The 13,020-nt window shown below is 38.9% G+C and overlaps 1 protein-coding gene across 1 annotated transcript; it reads left to right on the top strand.

Moving 5' to 3' along the window:
- The first annotated feature begins 6,104 nt into the window (after positions 1–6,104).
- LOC119726084 (monocarboxylate transporter 9-like) lies at positions 6,105–12,853 on the top strand. Its single transcript, XM_038197700.1, has 2 exons — positions 6,105–6,435; positions 12,531–12,853. Exons 1-2 carry the CDS (start codon positions 6,228–6,230, stop codon positions 12,722–12,724), a joined length of 402 nt encoding a protein of 133 aa, XP_038053628.1. The 5' UTR covers positions 6,105–6,227; the 3' UTR covers positions 12,725–12,853.
- Positions 12,854–13,020: the final 167 nt, after the last annotated feature.

Below are 13,020 nucleotides of genomic sequence, written 5' to 3'. Positions count from 1 at the left end.
ACAAAATACTTTACGGAGATATACAAACACACTACCTGTACTTGCTCATGCTCCATAGCCTGGAAACAATTGATTGTTAAATCATGTAGGGTGCTTTAGTTGTTGCAAGGATCTAAATGCTGACTGGCAACTAGGTTTCAAATTGTTTTAATCAAGGTTAAAGTGTAAACTGCAGAGTGCACCCATCTTTCTAAAAATCGTAGAGACAAATAATACACGTCGGAACTAAAAGCGCCAAGTACTCTTAATGCAGCACGCTATTGTGAAGCTCGTCAACATGAAAATAGTTGTCAATCTAATCACGATCGACCCGCTGAGTGTATGACTATTTATTTTATTTTTTTTTGCAAGAAAATAGTGTCTTTATTCGTTCCAGCAGCCCTTACGAGTGCCATTTTTAATTTCGCAAGTGTGTCGCCCTGAAAAGTGGCATACATGTATATTTTGCAATAGTGTGCTAATCGTTGGTTTTGATCAGCGCCCACGTTGGAAAATGGTACCCCCCCCCCCCTCCAATGCCGAGCATTTTGGATGCAATTGGGCCCAAAAGTGTCGCTATTTTGCCATAATGTTGCGGAGGGATTTTTTTCAAGATGGCTGCTTTTCCACTTTAGGAAACATCACTCGTTTTAGGGGTCGTTTTCTTTGGGTGAGAATTTCTCGACATGATGGTCATCATTTTCTGTGCAGGCTGAATAACTGTGAGAGCATTTTAAAAGATTGTAAAAGTATGGAGATGCAAGATGTTTATGGGAATTTATTTGCTTGGAGGACAATGGGGACAGAGTTACATGCATAAACTCGCGAGGACAATTGTACAGGGTGAGTAAAAAAAAACGAAACCCAAATGTCGGGACCATTGTTTTAGTGAGGTTCTTCATGTAGCACTCTCAAAATCTAGGATATAAAATCCCAATTCATTAGTTTTCATTTAGTACAAAAATCATTCAAATCACTCATGTACTTTTTAAGTTACGGAGTTTTAAACACAACCACAGTTTTAAAGTTCTGATCCGAGTAAAAGTTGCATGCCTGACATACATGTACTAATTTCAACAGATATGTCCAGGCTCGTTGTCGTACTTCCGAATCGTTCTCGGAAAGTTAATTTTGTGGAAATGTAGACCTACTTTTACTTGCAAGCATCTAAAATAACGCTTATCGGTAAGAGAAGGGGTTTTCCCCGGTGTTTCTGGCAGTGGCTGCAATATGCGCCGCGGCATGCCATTTATAAAGGTGCTACATAATGGGTCTCATATTTGTCATGAACTTAATTAACCTGTCTTTACAAATAGACGTGCTTCCCAGCGCCCTGAGTACCTAATTGTTGGTACGAGTGCTACATAAGACTCCGACACACTCGTGGAAAAGTGCATCGTAGTCGTACTCGTGATAAAAAATGTCTTATATAGGCCTGTATATAGGCCTACTCGTACGTGTCATACAGGTGTTCGTACTCATGACAAAATACCTGTTGGAAGACATTCTGTTTCCCATATCTTGTTTTCCTTTCTTCCCATTGAACTCTCCATCTCCGTAGCATTTTTTTTACGGGCAGATATATTATTTCTATAAAGACTGACTTGTGGGGTCGATTGTGGGGTCTATTAATTGTTCTGTTGTGAATATATACTGCCTCACAGTCGTGTTATAATTATGAGTCATATTGTTCCCTTCTTTTGTTCATATAGTTGTACATTTTCGTTTTGTTTGCACTTGAACATTTTCTCTTCATCTCCTATAAGGTCACATGTGGAAAACCACCCGAATTGCAAATCCCCCATTGTCCCAAGTCAAGTTGTACACAGCGAATCCAAAGTACACAAATGCTAACGCCCTCCCGTCCAAGCCAGCAGATGCTCATTACAATAACAACCATAAACCGGAACCGTGTAACGGCTGCTATACATTTTCATGACTGAATTTTTTCGTTGCAAAATACGTCCGTAAAGGGCTAAACACCATATTGATTTTTTTAATATGAACAAAAAAAAAAAAATCAATATGGTGTTTAGCCCTTTACGGACGTATTTTGCAACGAAAAAATTCAGTCATGAAAATGTATAGCAGCCGTTACACGGTTCCGGTTTATGGTTGTTATTGTAATGAGCATCTGCTGGCTTGGACGGGAGGGCGTTAGCATTTGTGTACTTTGGATTCGCTGTGTACAACTTGACTTGGGACAATGGGGGATTTGCAATTCGGGTGGTTTTCCACATGTGACCTTATAGGAGATGAAGAGAAAATCTTCAAGTGCAAACAAGACGAACAAGTACAACTATATGAACAAAAGAAGGGAACAATATGACTCATAATTATAACACGACTGTGAGGCAGTATATATTCACAACAGACTGTTCATCATATTAAAAAAATCAATATGGTGTTAAGCCCTTTACGGACGTATTTTGCAACGAAAAAATCAATATGGTGTTTAGCCCTTTACGGACGTATTTTGCAACGAAAAAATTCATATAACCAAAGACTTGAGTTTAAACTGTTCATCATATTAAAAAAATCAATATGGTGTTTAGCCCTTTACGGACGTATTTTGCAACGAAAAAATTCATATAACCAAAGACTTGAGTTTAAACTGTTCATCATAAATCATCCAGACTCCGAGTATCTCCTGTAAAAATTTAAAGACCAAAATTGTACCTCTCTACCACGGATGATAAAGTTGTTGATAGTTCAAATTTGCATAGCCCCGCGATCACTGTTCAATTTTCATAAACTGCTTTGATTGTCAGTGTTTCTGTCAATTTTACCATCTGAAACTATCAGCAGAACCACTGAACGTCGCGTCCAGCACATATCACAAGTTCCAAGTGAAAAGACTGCAGGTCGTCAGAAAAGGTAAGATACATCAATGTAATAGTTCACCATAATTGTTCTTCTTACCATCGTCCCTACAAGATAAGACATTCAAGAGCTAGCTAAATTATCTTCTAAAAACCCGAGACTCGATAAAACAAATGTTGGTAGTAACGACACATTTCAGGGACGTACGAACGCATAAATTAATCCTTCAATAAAGAATTCGAGGAAGTGGTCAGACCATTCTTTTAGTGCACAATGTATAGTTATGTTTACATTAAACTTCATAGTAGATTATTAAACGCAGATTTCAGGAACGCGACACGTAACTCGGGGTACAAATCAGGGTACAAAGAATATCTCATCTCCCGCTACGTATCATAGTCTCCCTCCTACTTACAATTATTTCTTTTCTTCTTCTATTATACTACTTATATAGTCCCCTTGTAATAATTACTTTATGTGATATGCTCGTTATTCTTTAAGGTATACTGTTTTCATGTCTATTTTTTTTGTTTTGTTTACTGGCATGTTTATATGTTCACTATTGCTTGAATGTCTCTTAACAGTTTATTTTCTTTGTGTAATTTTTTTTTGCCATTTGATTGTTCATCTTGTTTATCTTGTTTAACATTTTGATTTGGCTGCCTACTTGTTCGTTCTTTTTGTTTCGTGATCAATTCGTTTTTGTTCACTTTCTTGTGTTTACCTGAACTTTTTTGTATAGTTTTGATTTTGACTGCATGTAGTTGCACGAAAATGTGATTATGGCATTATCGTTTTTGTTGCATCCATATATAATTATATCCAGTATGTTTTAATCCCATGTGTATTATATTTGCGTTTGTCCGATTGTTTGTATGTCTCTGTATTTGTCAAGTTGTCATTTCGATTTTGTTTTGTCAAGGCATCGCCATATAAGCCCCCGGAATCGGAAGATGCCCCCATCATTGCTTTTTTTTATGGTCCTTTCTTGCTTAGATATTTCCATGTATATTTAGAATAATATTACTTTAATTATATTACTTATTAATTTATTTTGTTACATTGTCTTGTTTTCTTTTTGGCATTATGGAAATAAATGTTGATTAATTGAACTCCCTATGGTGATTTACCATAGGAACCTTCCTCATCCTTGCAAATCCCAACAAAATTATAATAAACTCTGCACATACAGTTGGACTTATTTGTGGTATGCCTAATCCCAAGACAAACACAGTCAGTTTACTAGAGCAGCTTATCCTTACAAATTCCAACAAACCCTGGTGCTGGAGTTTGGCTGGTTGGGGATCGTTAGGGTTAACTCCCTAGGGGTGTGCAAAACTATATTGAAATTGGAGGATTCAGGACTGTTAGGGTTACATATAGAGTTTAGCCCATGTACACATTATTTCAATAATCAACCGTTATCTACGAATCAACAATTTTCGATACGGCTTTGTTAACATTTCAAGGGCACACACGTGTCGTTTTAAGAGCACTCTCGGTGGAGCATCAACCTTAGAATATCAACACTGGTGTGTGTACAGAAAATTCTTGCCAAAAAGAGTACATGTAAAACCCTCATTTCTAGGGGACATGTAAGTGACGAATTGTAAGCTCTGTTGGAGAGCATTCAGAACGGGGTATTTACAGGAAATTCTTGCAAAAAGAGTAGATGTGAAAGCTTTTTACACTTCCATATTGCAATTTTGCAATTTTTGTTATATCGCGATTGCCTAATTTAAAAGTAACTTGAAATGCTATGGAATGATGCAGAGAGGGAAAATGTTGCAATGAGCTTCATCCTTTTTTATAATCGATGTTGCCATTTTTATTCATCTTACTGTTTTATGCTTGTTTTTCATGACTTTCATTCTAATGTCCTCCGTGCACAGGCCTATTTAAGTTTTGTCGTCAATATCGGGTAGCACGTTTCACTTAAAGCATGTTATGTAAGTGTTCATTAACATTTAAACTCAAGTGATTGAATTAAACTGAAAAAAGGACATGTTCAATACATTCTAGGATCCTTGGAGCACAGAACTTCCATTTACAACAGAATAAGTAAATTTTCTCTTAGAATGGTTTTAAACAGGTTGTTTAACTCAAGGCCATTCTGGCGGTCACATTTCATACTAAAATTGCAAGTGATCAGAATTTCTCTGGAAAATGACATAGTTGGTGTTAGAGGATAATTTTGTCAACTGAGTGTTCTTCCAGAAATAGTTTGACTTCTGATATTGTCACACCCCGGATATCTTGAATGTTCACCTTGGCTTATTCAAATCTCTTTGTTTCACAAGAATTAACAGTGTTTGTTTAAATCTAAAGAAAGGGGGAGATGTAGTGTCCTGATAATACATGTATATGCATTACATGCAATGTTTACAGTGGTATGCAAATGAGACCTATGCAAATTAGATTGACCTCTAGTGCAAGATTAGGGGGCACAATATGGGATAGCAGCATGGTCGAAAACCGAGAATAAAACGCTCTGGAGACAAATCATTTTCATATTCAATTCGTACTTTTATTGAGTTCAATCCGGCTTCACAATAAGGCAAAAAAATATACTCGGTTTCTGGTCAGTGCGCGCGTCAATTTTAATCATGCGCGTCAACCTTTTTTTTCCCTTCAAATTAAAACAGAATCTACAACAGCGCCCTCTATTGCCGCACCTCCTCAAATTTGTGTACCAAGGAGCACAAAGGAATGGGGAAATTGCACCAAGGCAAATGATATAAGGACCAAGGCAAATTAAGGAGGACACCAATGTATGATGAGGACACAAAAATGCTAAATAGTACCAAAATGCTAAATAGTACCGAAATGGGAAAGCAGCATGGTCAAGAACTGGTCGAATAAAACACTCTGGAGACAAATCATTTTCGTATTCAATTCGTACTTTTATTGAGCTCAATCCGGCTTCACAATCACACTACACTGTTTGTTCAGAATGTGGCATAACAAAAAACTTACACGTAGAATGTGTTTATCCGTGGGGAAAGGTGTCCTAAACTTCACAATCACCATAAAATAACAATAAACAAAGGCTGTTTCGGTTGGATGCCGAAACAGCCAAAAATTTGATGGCATAAAAAATAATTGCAGGCAGTAAATTATGTACATGTACAGGTCAAGGTACTGCTCAATGCCACGAGAAAATTAATATGGCGACACAGGTAAACCACAGATGTTTATGCTATCTATTGTCTGTCTGTATTCCAAGGTCCATTCAATACAAACATATTCCACTGGGCATATTATCAATGCATGCTATTGAATATAGGGAGGCCTATCAGTTGTATTGTGCTCTGTGGGCCATTTCACAAAGACAAAAAGTTCATCAGTTACACTATACACTGAAACTCTTCTGAAATGCCATATCAAACTGCGTGTGTATAACTTTCAACATATCTTGGAGATTCATGATGGCGTCCCCCAAGAAACATGTATACCAGGAAGGAGGCTGGGGCTGGGTTGTTGTATTTGCGGCCTGTGTAGCAGAGTTCATCGTCATTGGGAGCTTGAAGGCTTTCGGTGTTCTCATCACGGCCATGAAGGATGACTTCGATACGGGACTGTGGATCATCGGCTCCATTAATTCCCTACACCTGGGAGTGCAGTTCATTCTGAGTAAGCAAACGAGTAACCTATGCAAGCAAGCTTACAATTGTATCACGATAGCCCCGTCAATGGCGAAAGCATTGTGATAATCCGGAAGCAAATTAACTATAGTTCAAGACTCATTTTTTTTTTTAACTATTCTGACAAATATTGGTGGGTCAGGTAGGCGTGACAGACATGTGACCAAAAAAAATACCCGTGCATTTAGGATCCTGCCTTTTTCGTTTTCGTTGATACCCCGATATGTTCGAGATAGCTTGGGTATTCGTGATAAGGATAAGCTGGTTTTATTTACCAACAAAATGCATGTCATGTTTGTACATCAGTCCTGGCAAGTTTGAATCATAAGACCACGAAGGCTATCATTAACGAAGGTCAATGATTAATGCCAAAAAAAATACCCGGTATCCGATTTTAATTTGTGCCCCGAATATGCCCCCGCATGGCTTAATTTGCTGCGTCGTGTTCTACGTTTAAATGTTACCAGACCTAAGGTCGATTAAGACGCGTGAGGTGATCGTCAGATCAAGGAACCAGACTAGTAAAAGGAGCTTCTGAGCCATCAGATATTTATATAATGCGCCATATGTCGAGCATGATTATTGTGTAACATAATCAACCACTGGATGGAACAAAACATCTGTTCGTACCATATAGAGTTACATGACTATGGTTTGCACTAAAGTCTTATCATAGCCTATACGTATGAGCCGCCATTTACATGTAAACTTTTCAATAAGGCTTGTACAGCATAACGGCCCACTTTTTAAGCTACTTAAAATTTCTCAAAACCTTCAGTTGGGTGCATCTAATTTTATGAAGTCTCAGCTCAGTTACTACATTTTTAAAACACAGAGAAAACGAATGCACATTTTATGTTGCTCACGTAAATTGATTCACGTAGGTACAAATTTGTATGCCTGCGGGCATACTTTTTATTTTTAAACCGCCTTCATGTTCTTCCGAACGATATCACTTCTGGAGGGATAGTTAAAGGGAATATACATCATTTGCTTTTGCTGTAATTTTCAGAAATTGATGGAATTGGGGGGTTGGAAATATATAGCAAATATAGCTACACTGACTTTTTTGAGGTTTTGGGTTCGAAAATGCTATAAAAACCAAGAAAAACGATCATTTTCCTGTAGTCTGGTTCCCTGACTCCATATTAGAAGAAACAGAGAAGTTTACATACATTGGGGAATTGTAAAGTCAGGGAACCAGTCTAGCTGGCTCGTACCCGTTCATAGGTTTGTAATCGATTGCAAACAAGTGCGATGGTCAATTGGGGCCAGTATTTGGAAAAAAAGCCAGTTGTTTCCAACGCTGATCGGCCGATCAGCGTTGGAAATTGATACAAAAATACCACTTTTCTTGAAAATGACAGTATACCAGGTGCCATAATTTTACAAGATGCTTTAGACTGTCATTTACCAACATCCTATTAAGGTATTTCGCAAAAACTTGGTAGTTTTATTTTTCGATGTTTGCAAATGTTGTATATTCCCTTTAATTTGAAGGGTACTTGGAACCATCCCTTCCGTATCTTGACGTTGAGCAAGGTTTTTGAGCAGGGGCGTTTCAGGGTAGTCATCCATTTTTGTACGTGTCTTGAATTGTAACAGAGTGCGGGTAGGCCTATGTTGAAAGGAGCACACGGCATTAGGCTCTTTCAATAGGTCTCGTTCAAATGACGTCATTTCCTACAGACCATCCACGTGCATCGGCATTTTGCGCGTCAACTTGCATAACGCGCATCGGCTGCGTCGTACACTGTAAAAACAGTGTTTAGCATTTAAACACATCAGAACGTGTTTAGAGTTTAAAACGTTTAGAAATGTGTTTCAATTCTAAACGTTTACCACTTTTTAATGTTGTGAAACTTAACGTGTTTACGTTTTGGACATGTGCTTAGGATTGTATATCTAAATGCGCTTAGGAAGGTGTTTTAAATGCTAAACATATTATTCATTGAACATGTCAAACGGATAATGCGTGTCACAGAAAAAGGACATCTAAACATGTCATGATGCTAAACGTGTGGAAAAAGTGGGTACAGAATAAGTGTTTAGAAATGTGTTTAAATCCTAAGCACCATTTTTACAGTGTATTTCGAACACATTTCGAGCAAAAAGAGCGCGTGTTTGGAACATTTTCAACACTGCGCAATGCGTGCTTGATTGCATAAAATACGCAGTTGTAGTTCTCCCACAGAGATGGCCGTCATTGAGCGAGCCCTATAGCGCAACGTTTTGCACTATTGCTAGCGCACCCGGTCGCGTATTGGGGGTTTTTTGCCAGCATACTTCGTATTATAACCAATCAGTCAGTTACCGTGTCACGCGTAGCTCCCTTGTTTTCTCGTCCACACACCTGACAGCAACGTGAGACCAGCGAACGATGGCCGTAAAAAGGGCTTCAGAAAATTTTCATGGCAAACCACAACCGATGCACACAAACAAAGCTGGTTTAGGTAGTTAAAGACCTACTTCATACATTTGTCAAGGTAATTTTTTCTCCAAAAAAAAAGGATTTCGATGCATTTTGACTATGATGTTTCACGGACAAATCGATTAAAAATTACGTGATGAAATTTCAGCTTTTTCTCGACAACGACGAAAGTCTCCCGAATGTTGAGGTAATCAAAGAAAAGAATGAGCCTTTGTCTACAAAAAAAAATCTCGTGAACGTGATGTCGTTAATTTTTTAAGAATTCGATGTACACCTGATGTTTCCAACAACTTCCATTTTTCACAACGCGAAAAGATCGTCGCCATTGTAAAAGCACAGAGCAAGGAACCCAGACACAGTAAGACCCAGTGACCCCATATGCCCACTGATTGGTCGAGCTCGAGATGGCCTGCTTAATATTCATAAGTTCACACGTGCTATTCACAATTTCCTATTCGTGATTGCGAATCATAAAATCTCGCAAAAGTCTTCATTTTTCAACCGGCGATTTGGACCACCAATATAAAAGTCTCCTGCACGTGTTTCACATGAAATGAAGCGTAGACTATCATCTATCTAATGAATTTTGCCTTTTCTTTTAAGAATCGAATGCACACCTAAAAACCATCGGCCCTCACTTTTATTGCTACAAAGTATGAATTTTGTTTGATACGTCATAACAACACTTTATTTTTGTCAAAAGCAGTTATATTTGATATCAAAATAAAGCACACGATTTCAACTTTTCACTAACCTAGCCATCTTGGCCAAACAGTGCATGTATCTAGGTACTTTTCGTGTTTTCCTGTAGTCTCGAATACAGTCTCGTAAAACCTCGCGTATGCTTTTGGGCCATGCGTGCGTGACCTCGGGACAAGAAACTGAGGTCAAACAGGGCTCTGTGCGTGACACGGCCATTGACTGCAATTGCATTACGCATCCTAAGTTAACGTAACTATTTAACGGCTGTGTGGATGGAAGCGCGGATCCTACACACAAGGATGAACGACTGTTCTGAGCTCTAGTACAAAATGCACTGAACGGACTTGCCTTAATTGGTTGGACGCGTGATAACGGGCCTTAATGCCCGTTGGCATGTTAATCGCAAATGTTCCCTGCAGGTGTACGTGTCTTTTTGTCGGTTTTTCTACCTGACATCTAAAACAGAAATATTCATAAAACTGTGCAATACCACTCCTTCAATTTATGTAAGATATACTTGTTCCAAAATTGTTTCAAAATAAATACTTCAGGATATAACAGATGGTATTGTTACAAGCAGTTTTGTTGTAATAGATGAAGTATTTATCCGTGAAATAAACGTCAAATATGACACCTTTTTCGAGGAAATCACCGTTTTTAATGAGGTTTGCATTAACAAGTTTTAAAAGAGTTGTGGTCCCGAACCGATAAAACAAATGCGACATTTCATAGTTCATTTTTAAAGCTAAAGATACTGCGCTCGGCGTTAACATGGTTATGTAGTTATCACTTATCGTATTTATCACTTATCGTAACAAACGCAGGGTGATGGGGCGCTTAACTATTTTATTTGACATTGTCTAATTCAGTCGTAAATATGTTTATGTAAAAAAAAAAACAGGAAAATTTTTTTTTTTTAAATTCCGTTTTAAGCCATTCTTATTTTTCAACAAATGCATTTAGGGATAAATAGATTTCAAGTCACATTTGTTCACTCGTTATTTCCGGTTTGATAATGTCATCAGTTTACATTGTGCATAAGGAATACTGAGCTAGTTTAGACTGCTAGGTTATAAAGAACATATCAAGAACACTGAATACTGCACATACAGTTTTTTTTATTTTGTGCACCCCTTTTTTCGTGGTTTTGCCACGAAAATGCACGATATTTGTCACGATTGGATCAAACCATTCGTATACGCCACCCCTTTACACATTTCGGCCAAGCCCACAAATTGGTTTGTAAAATACTAGAATGTTTTATGTCATGTCCAAAATTATTTCAAGGCAAGGAAAAAGAAGCAAAATGAATGTTTAATACAGTTCTTCTGAGTTTTGATTCCTTTCAACCCCTTGTTTAAAAATCAAGCTCCGCCCCCGAATCGGCAGGTTTCAAGGTGGGTCCACCTCTAACGATTCTCAGACCATTTTGGCTCTGCACGCCGATTTTCATGCTCTTATCACAAATTCGGGCACGGTTTGGGCAAAAATAACGGGCCTAAGCAGCTCCACTATTGACCAGGATATAAACATGTACCTGTACATTTGTATAGGCCTACAGTATATGTATATGAAATATATAAATACAATCTTTTTAAAGATCATTCTTAAGTAACTTTATCCGACTTTTTCCTGTTCAAAATTTTTGGTATCACGGGGTCAATCTCTACACGTTAATCTAAAAACGGCAATGCGCGACATGTTAATTAAACTCGACATTTTGGACATTTGACCTTGGTCCCCTGACCCCCATCCGACCTAGGGCAACTTAAGAATGGACATTTCTGAACTACCCCATCACGGACAACGGTCTGGTAGCATCAAACCTTTTGTGCTCAAATTGTTAATTAAACTCCACCTAGCTCCCGGTCTATCTCAAGCGATGACGTCATGATGTTGGGGGTTTTTTTAGTTTGGCATTCCTCACTAAACACCATCATAATTTGTTTGTCTGTAGTAAAATGCTTCCGTTTTTAAGTAACATGTATATTGTAATTATTGTTTTTTCGGCTATCGACTTTCGCCACGGGCGTCGCTAGAGGGAGGTGGCGCCACTTTTGTTTGGCAAAATCGTTGTACTGCTGGCAAAATCGTGTGTCCGTCGGCAAAAGTGCCGGGAAGAAGAGCGCCACCTATTTTCCGATAGTGCCCGTGATCGTCCGCTTTGAACAGCACAGCCTATAGGAAGATTGTTTTAAGCCAACCCTCCCCCACCATTTTTCTAGTTCATGGAAGCCGGGTGACCGCGATCCTAAAAGCATCCTGTATACTTTTTGTTGTCACACCTACCTCCACCCCCCCCCCCCCCTTCAATGTGAGCTAGCGATCCCATGCTCCTGGTTTTGCCGGCTGCTAACCGTAAATGCGGTATTATACAAATGCAGCATGGTTCGAGGGTGAGTAATGGGAATTACTGGTCACGAGGTGTAGGTCAGCTTGATCACCTCCCGACGCGAAGGGACCAGTAATTCCCACCATTTTCCAGAAATAAACCATGCTGTATTTGTTTTACTACACCTCATATATTAGGTAGCCTCTGCCATTTCAGTAGCCTCACTGCCTTGTCGATAACGGCCTTCGCAGATTTTGCATCTTTATTCAGCACAATTTATTCAAGTTCGTCAGTCAATGAAGTAGTGTGGTGCCAACACTCTTTAATGTGTCTTTACTGCAGTAGTTACAAGTACTAACAACAACAGACTAGTTCCGTAAAGATTTCGTGCCACAGACCAAAAAAAACCTACCGCCGGGATGGCATCACCTGGGCAAGTATTATTTTTACTTCCCAGACGTGCGGTGGAATCGGCCAATGACGTGCGCTAATTTGATCATGAATATTTATGAGGTGTAGTAAAACATGTTACAACAAGATTAACTTGACGTAAATGAAGGGAAGTAGCCTTTAAATCGACAAGCCAATTAATATTTACACATTACTGTTCTCTTGACAGCACCCGTGGCCTCGGTTGTAGCTCGGAAAGTCGGAGGGCGCCCTGTCATCTCCTTTGGCGGTTTTCTCTTTGGACTTGGCGTGGCTCTGTCGGCTTTAACGCATCATATCGCCTTCTTAGCTGTAACTATCATAGCAATTGCAGGTAAGGAGAATTTAGAAAAGCCCAAGTTGTCAATGGAAAGGAAAGCTTAGAGTTTGCGCACTTCGTGTGTGCTTGTAATTGAAACGCAGCCTGACCTGGTATTCAAAATTAGACTCCGAACGAGTCCACCAAAACGTTTTTGTCCAAATATGCATGCTTAGATTTCTACCAATTAGTTATCGAAAGCAGGACTGCCTAGCAATACTGTCCGTTTAGTCTAAATTCAACAATCCCGTGTTCTATGTCGCTGGACTTATACCAATGGAAAACATCAAAACTCGTACATGTATACACCAGTATCAAGACAAGGTGTTTTTCGTGCCTACAGGTTCGGGCGCAGGATGCA

Source organism: Patiria miniata, unplaced genomic scaffold (genome assembly GCF_015706575.1).
Source record: "Patiria miniata isolate m_02_andy unplaced genomic scaffold, ASM1570657v1 HiC_scaffold_19, whole genome shotgun sequence".
Lineage (NCBI taxonomy): Eukaryota > Metazoa > Echinodermata > Asteroidea > Valvatida > Asterinidae > Patiria > Patiria miniata.
The sequence above is the reverse complement of the archived record's forward strand: the minus strand, read 5'-3'. Positions and strand labels throughout refer to the sequence as shown.

Bases quoted from the DNA above. Each gene is read 5' to 3' on its own strand.
- LOC119726084 (XM_038197700.1), top strand. From the start codon at position 6,228: ATGATGGCGTCCCCCAAGAAACATGTATACCAGGAAGGAGGCTGGGGC. The intron at 6,436-12,530 runs GTAAGCAAACGA...TTCTCTTGACAG, and splicing joins GGGAGTGCAGTTCATTCTGA to CACCCGTGGCCTCGGTTGTA.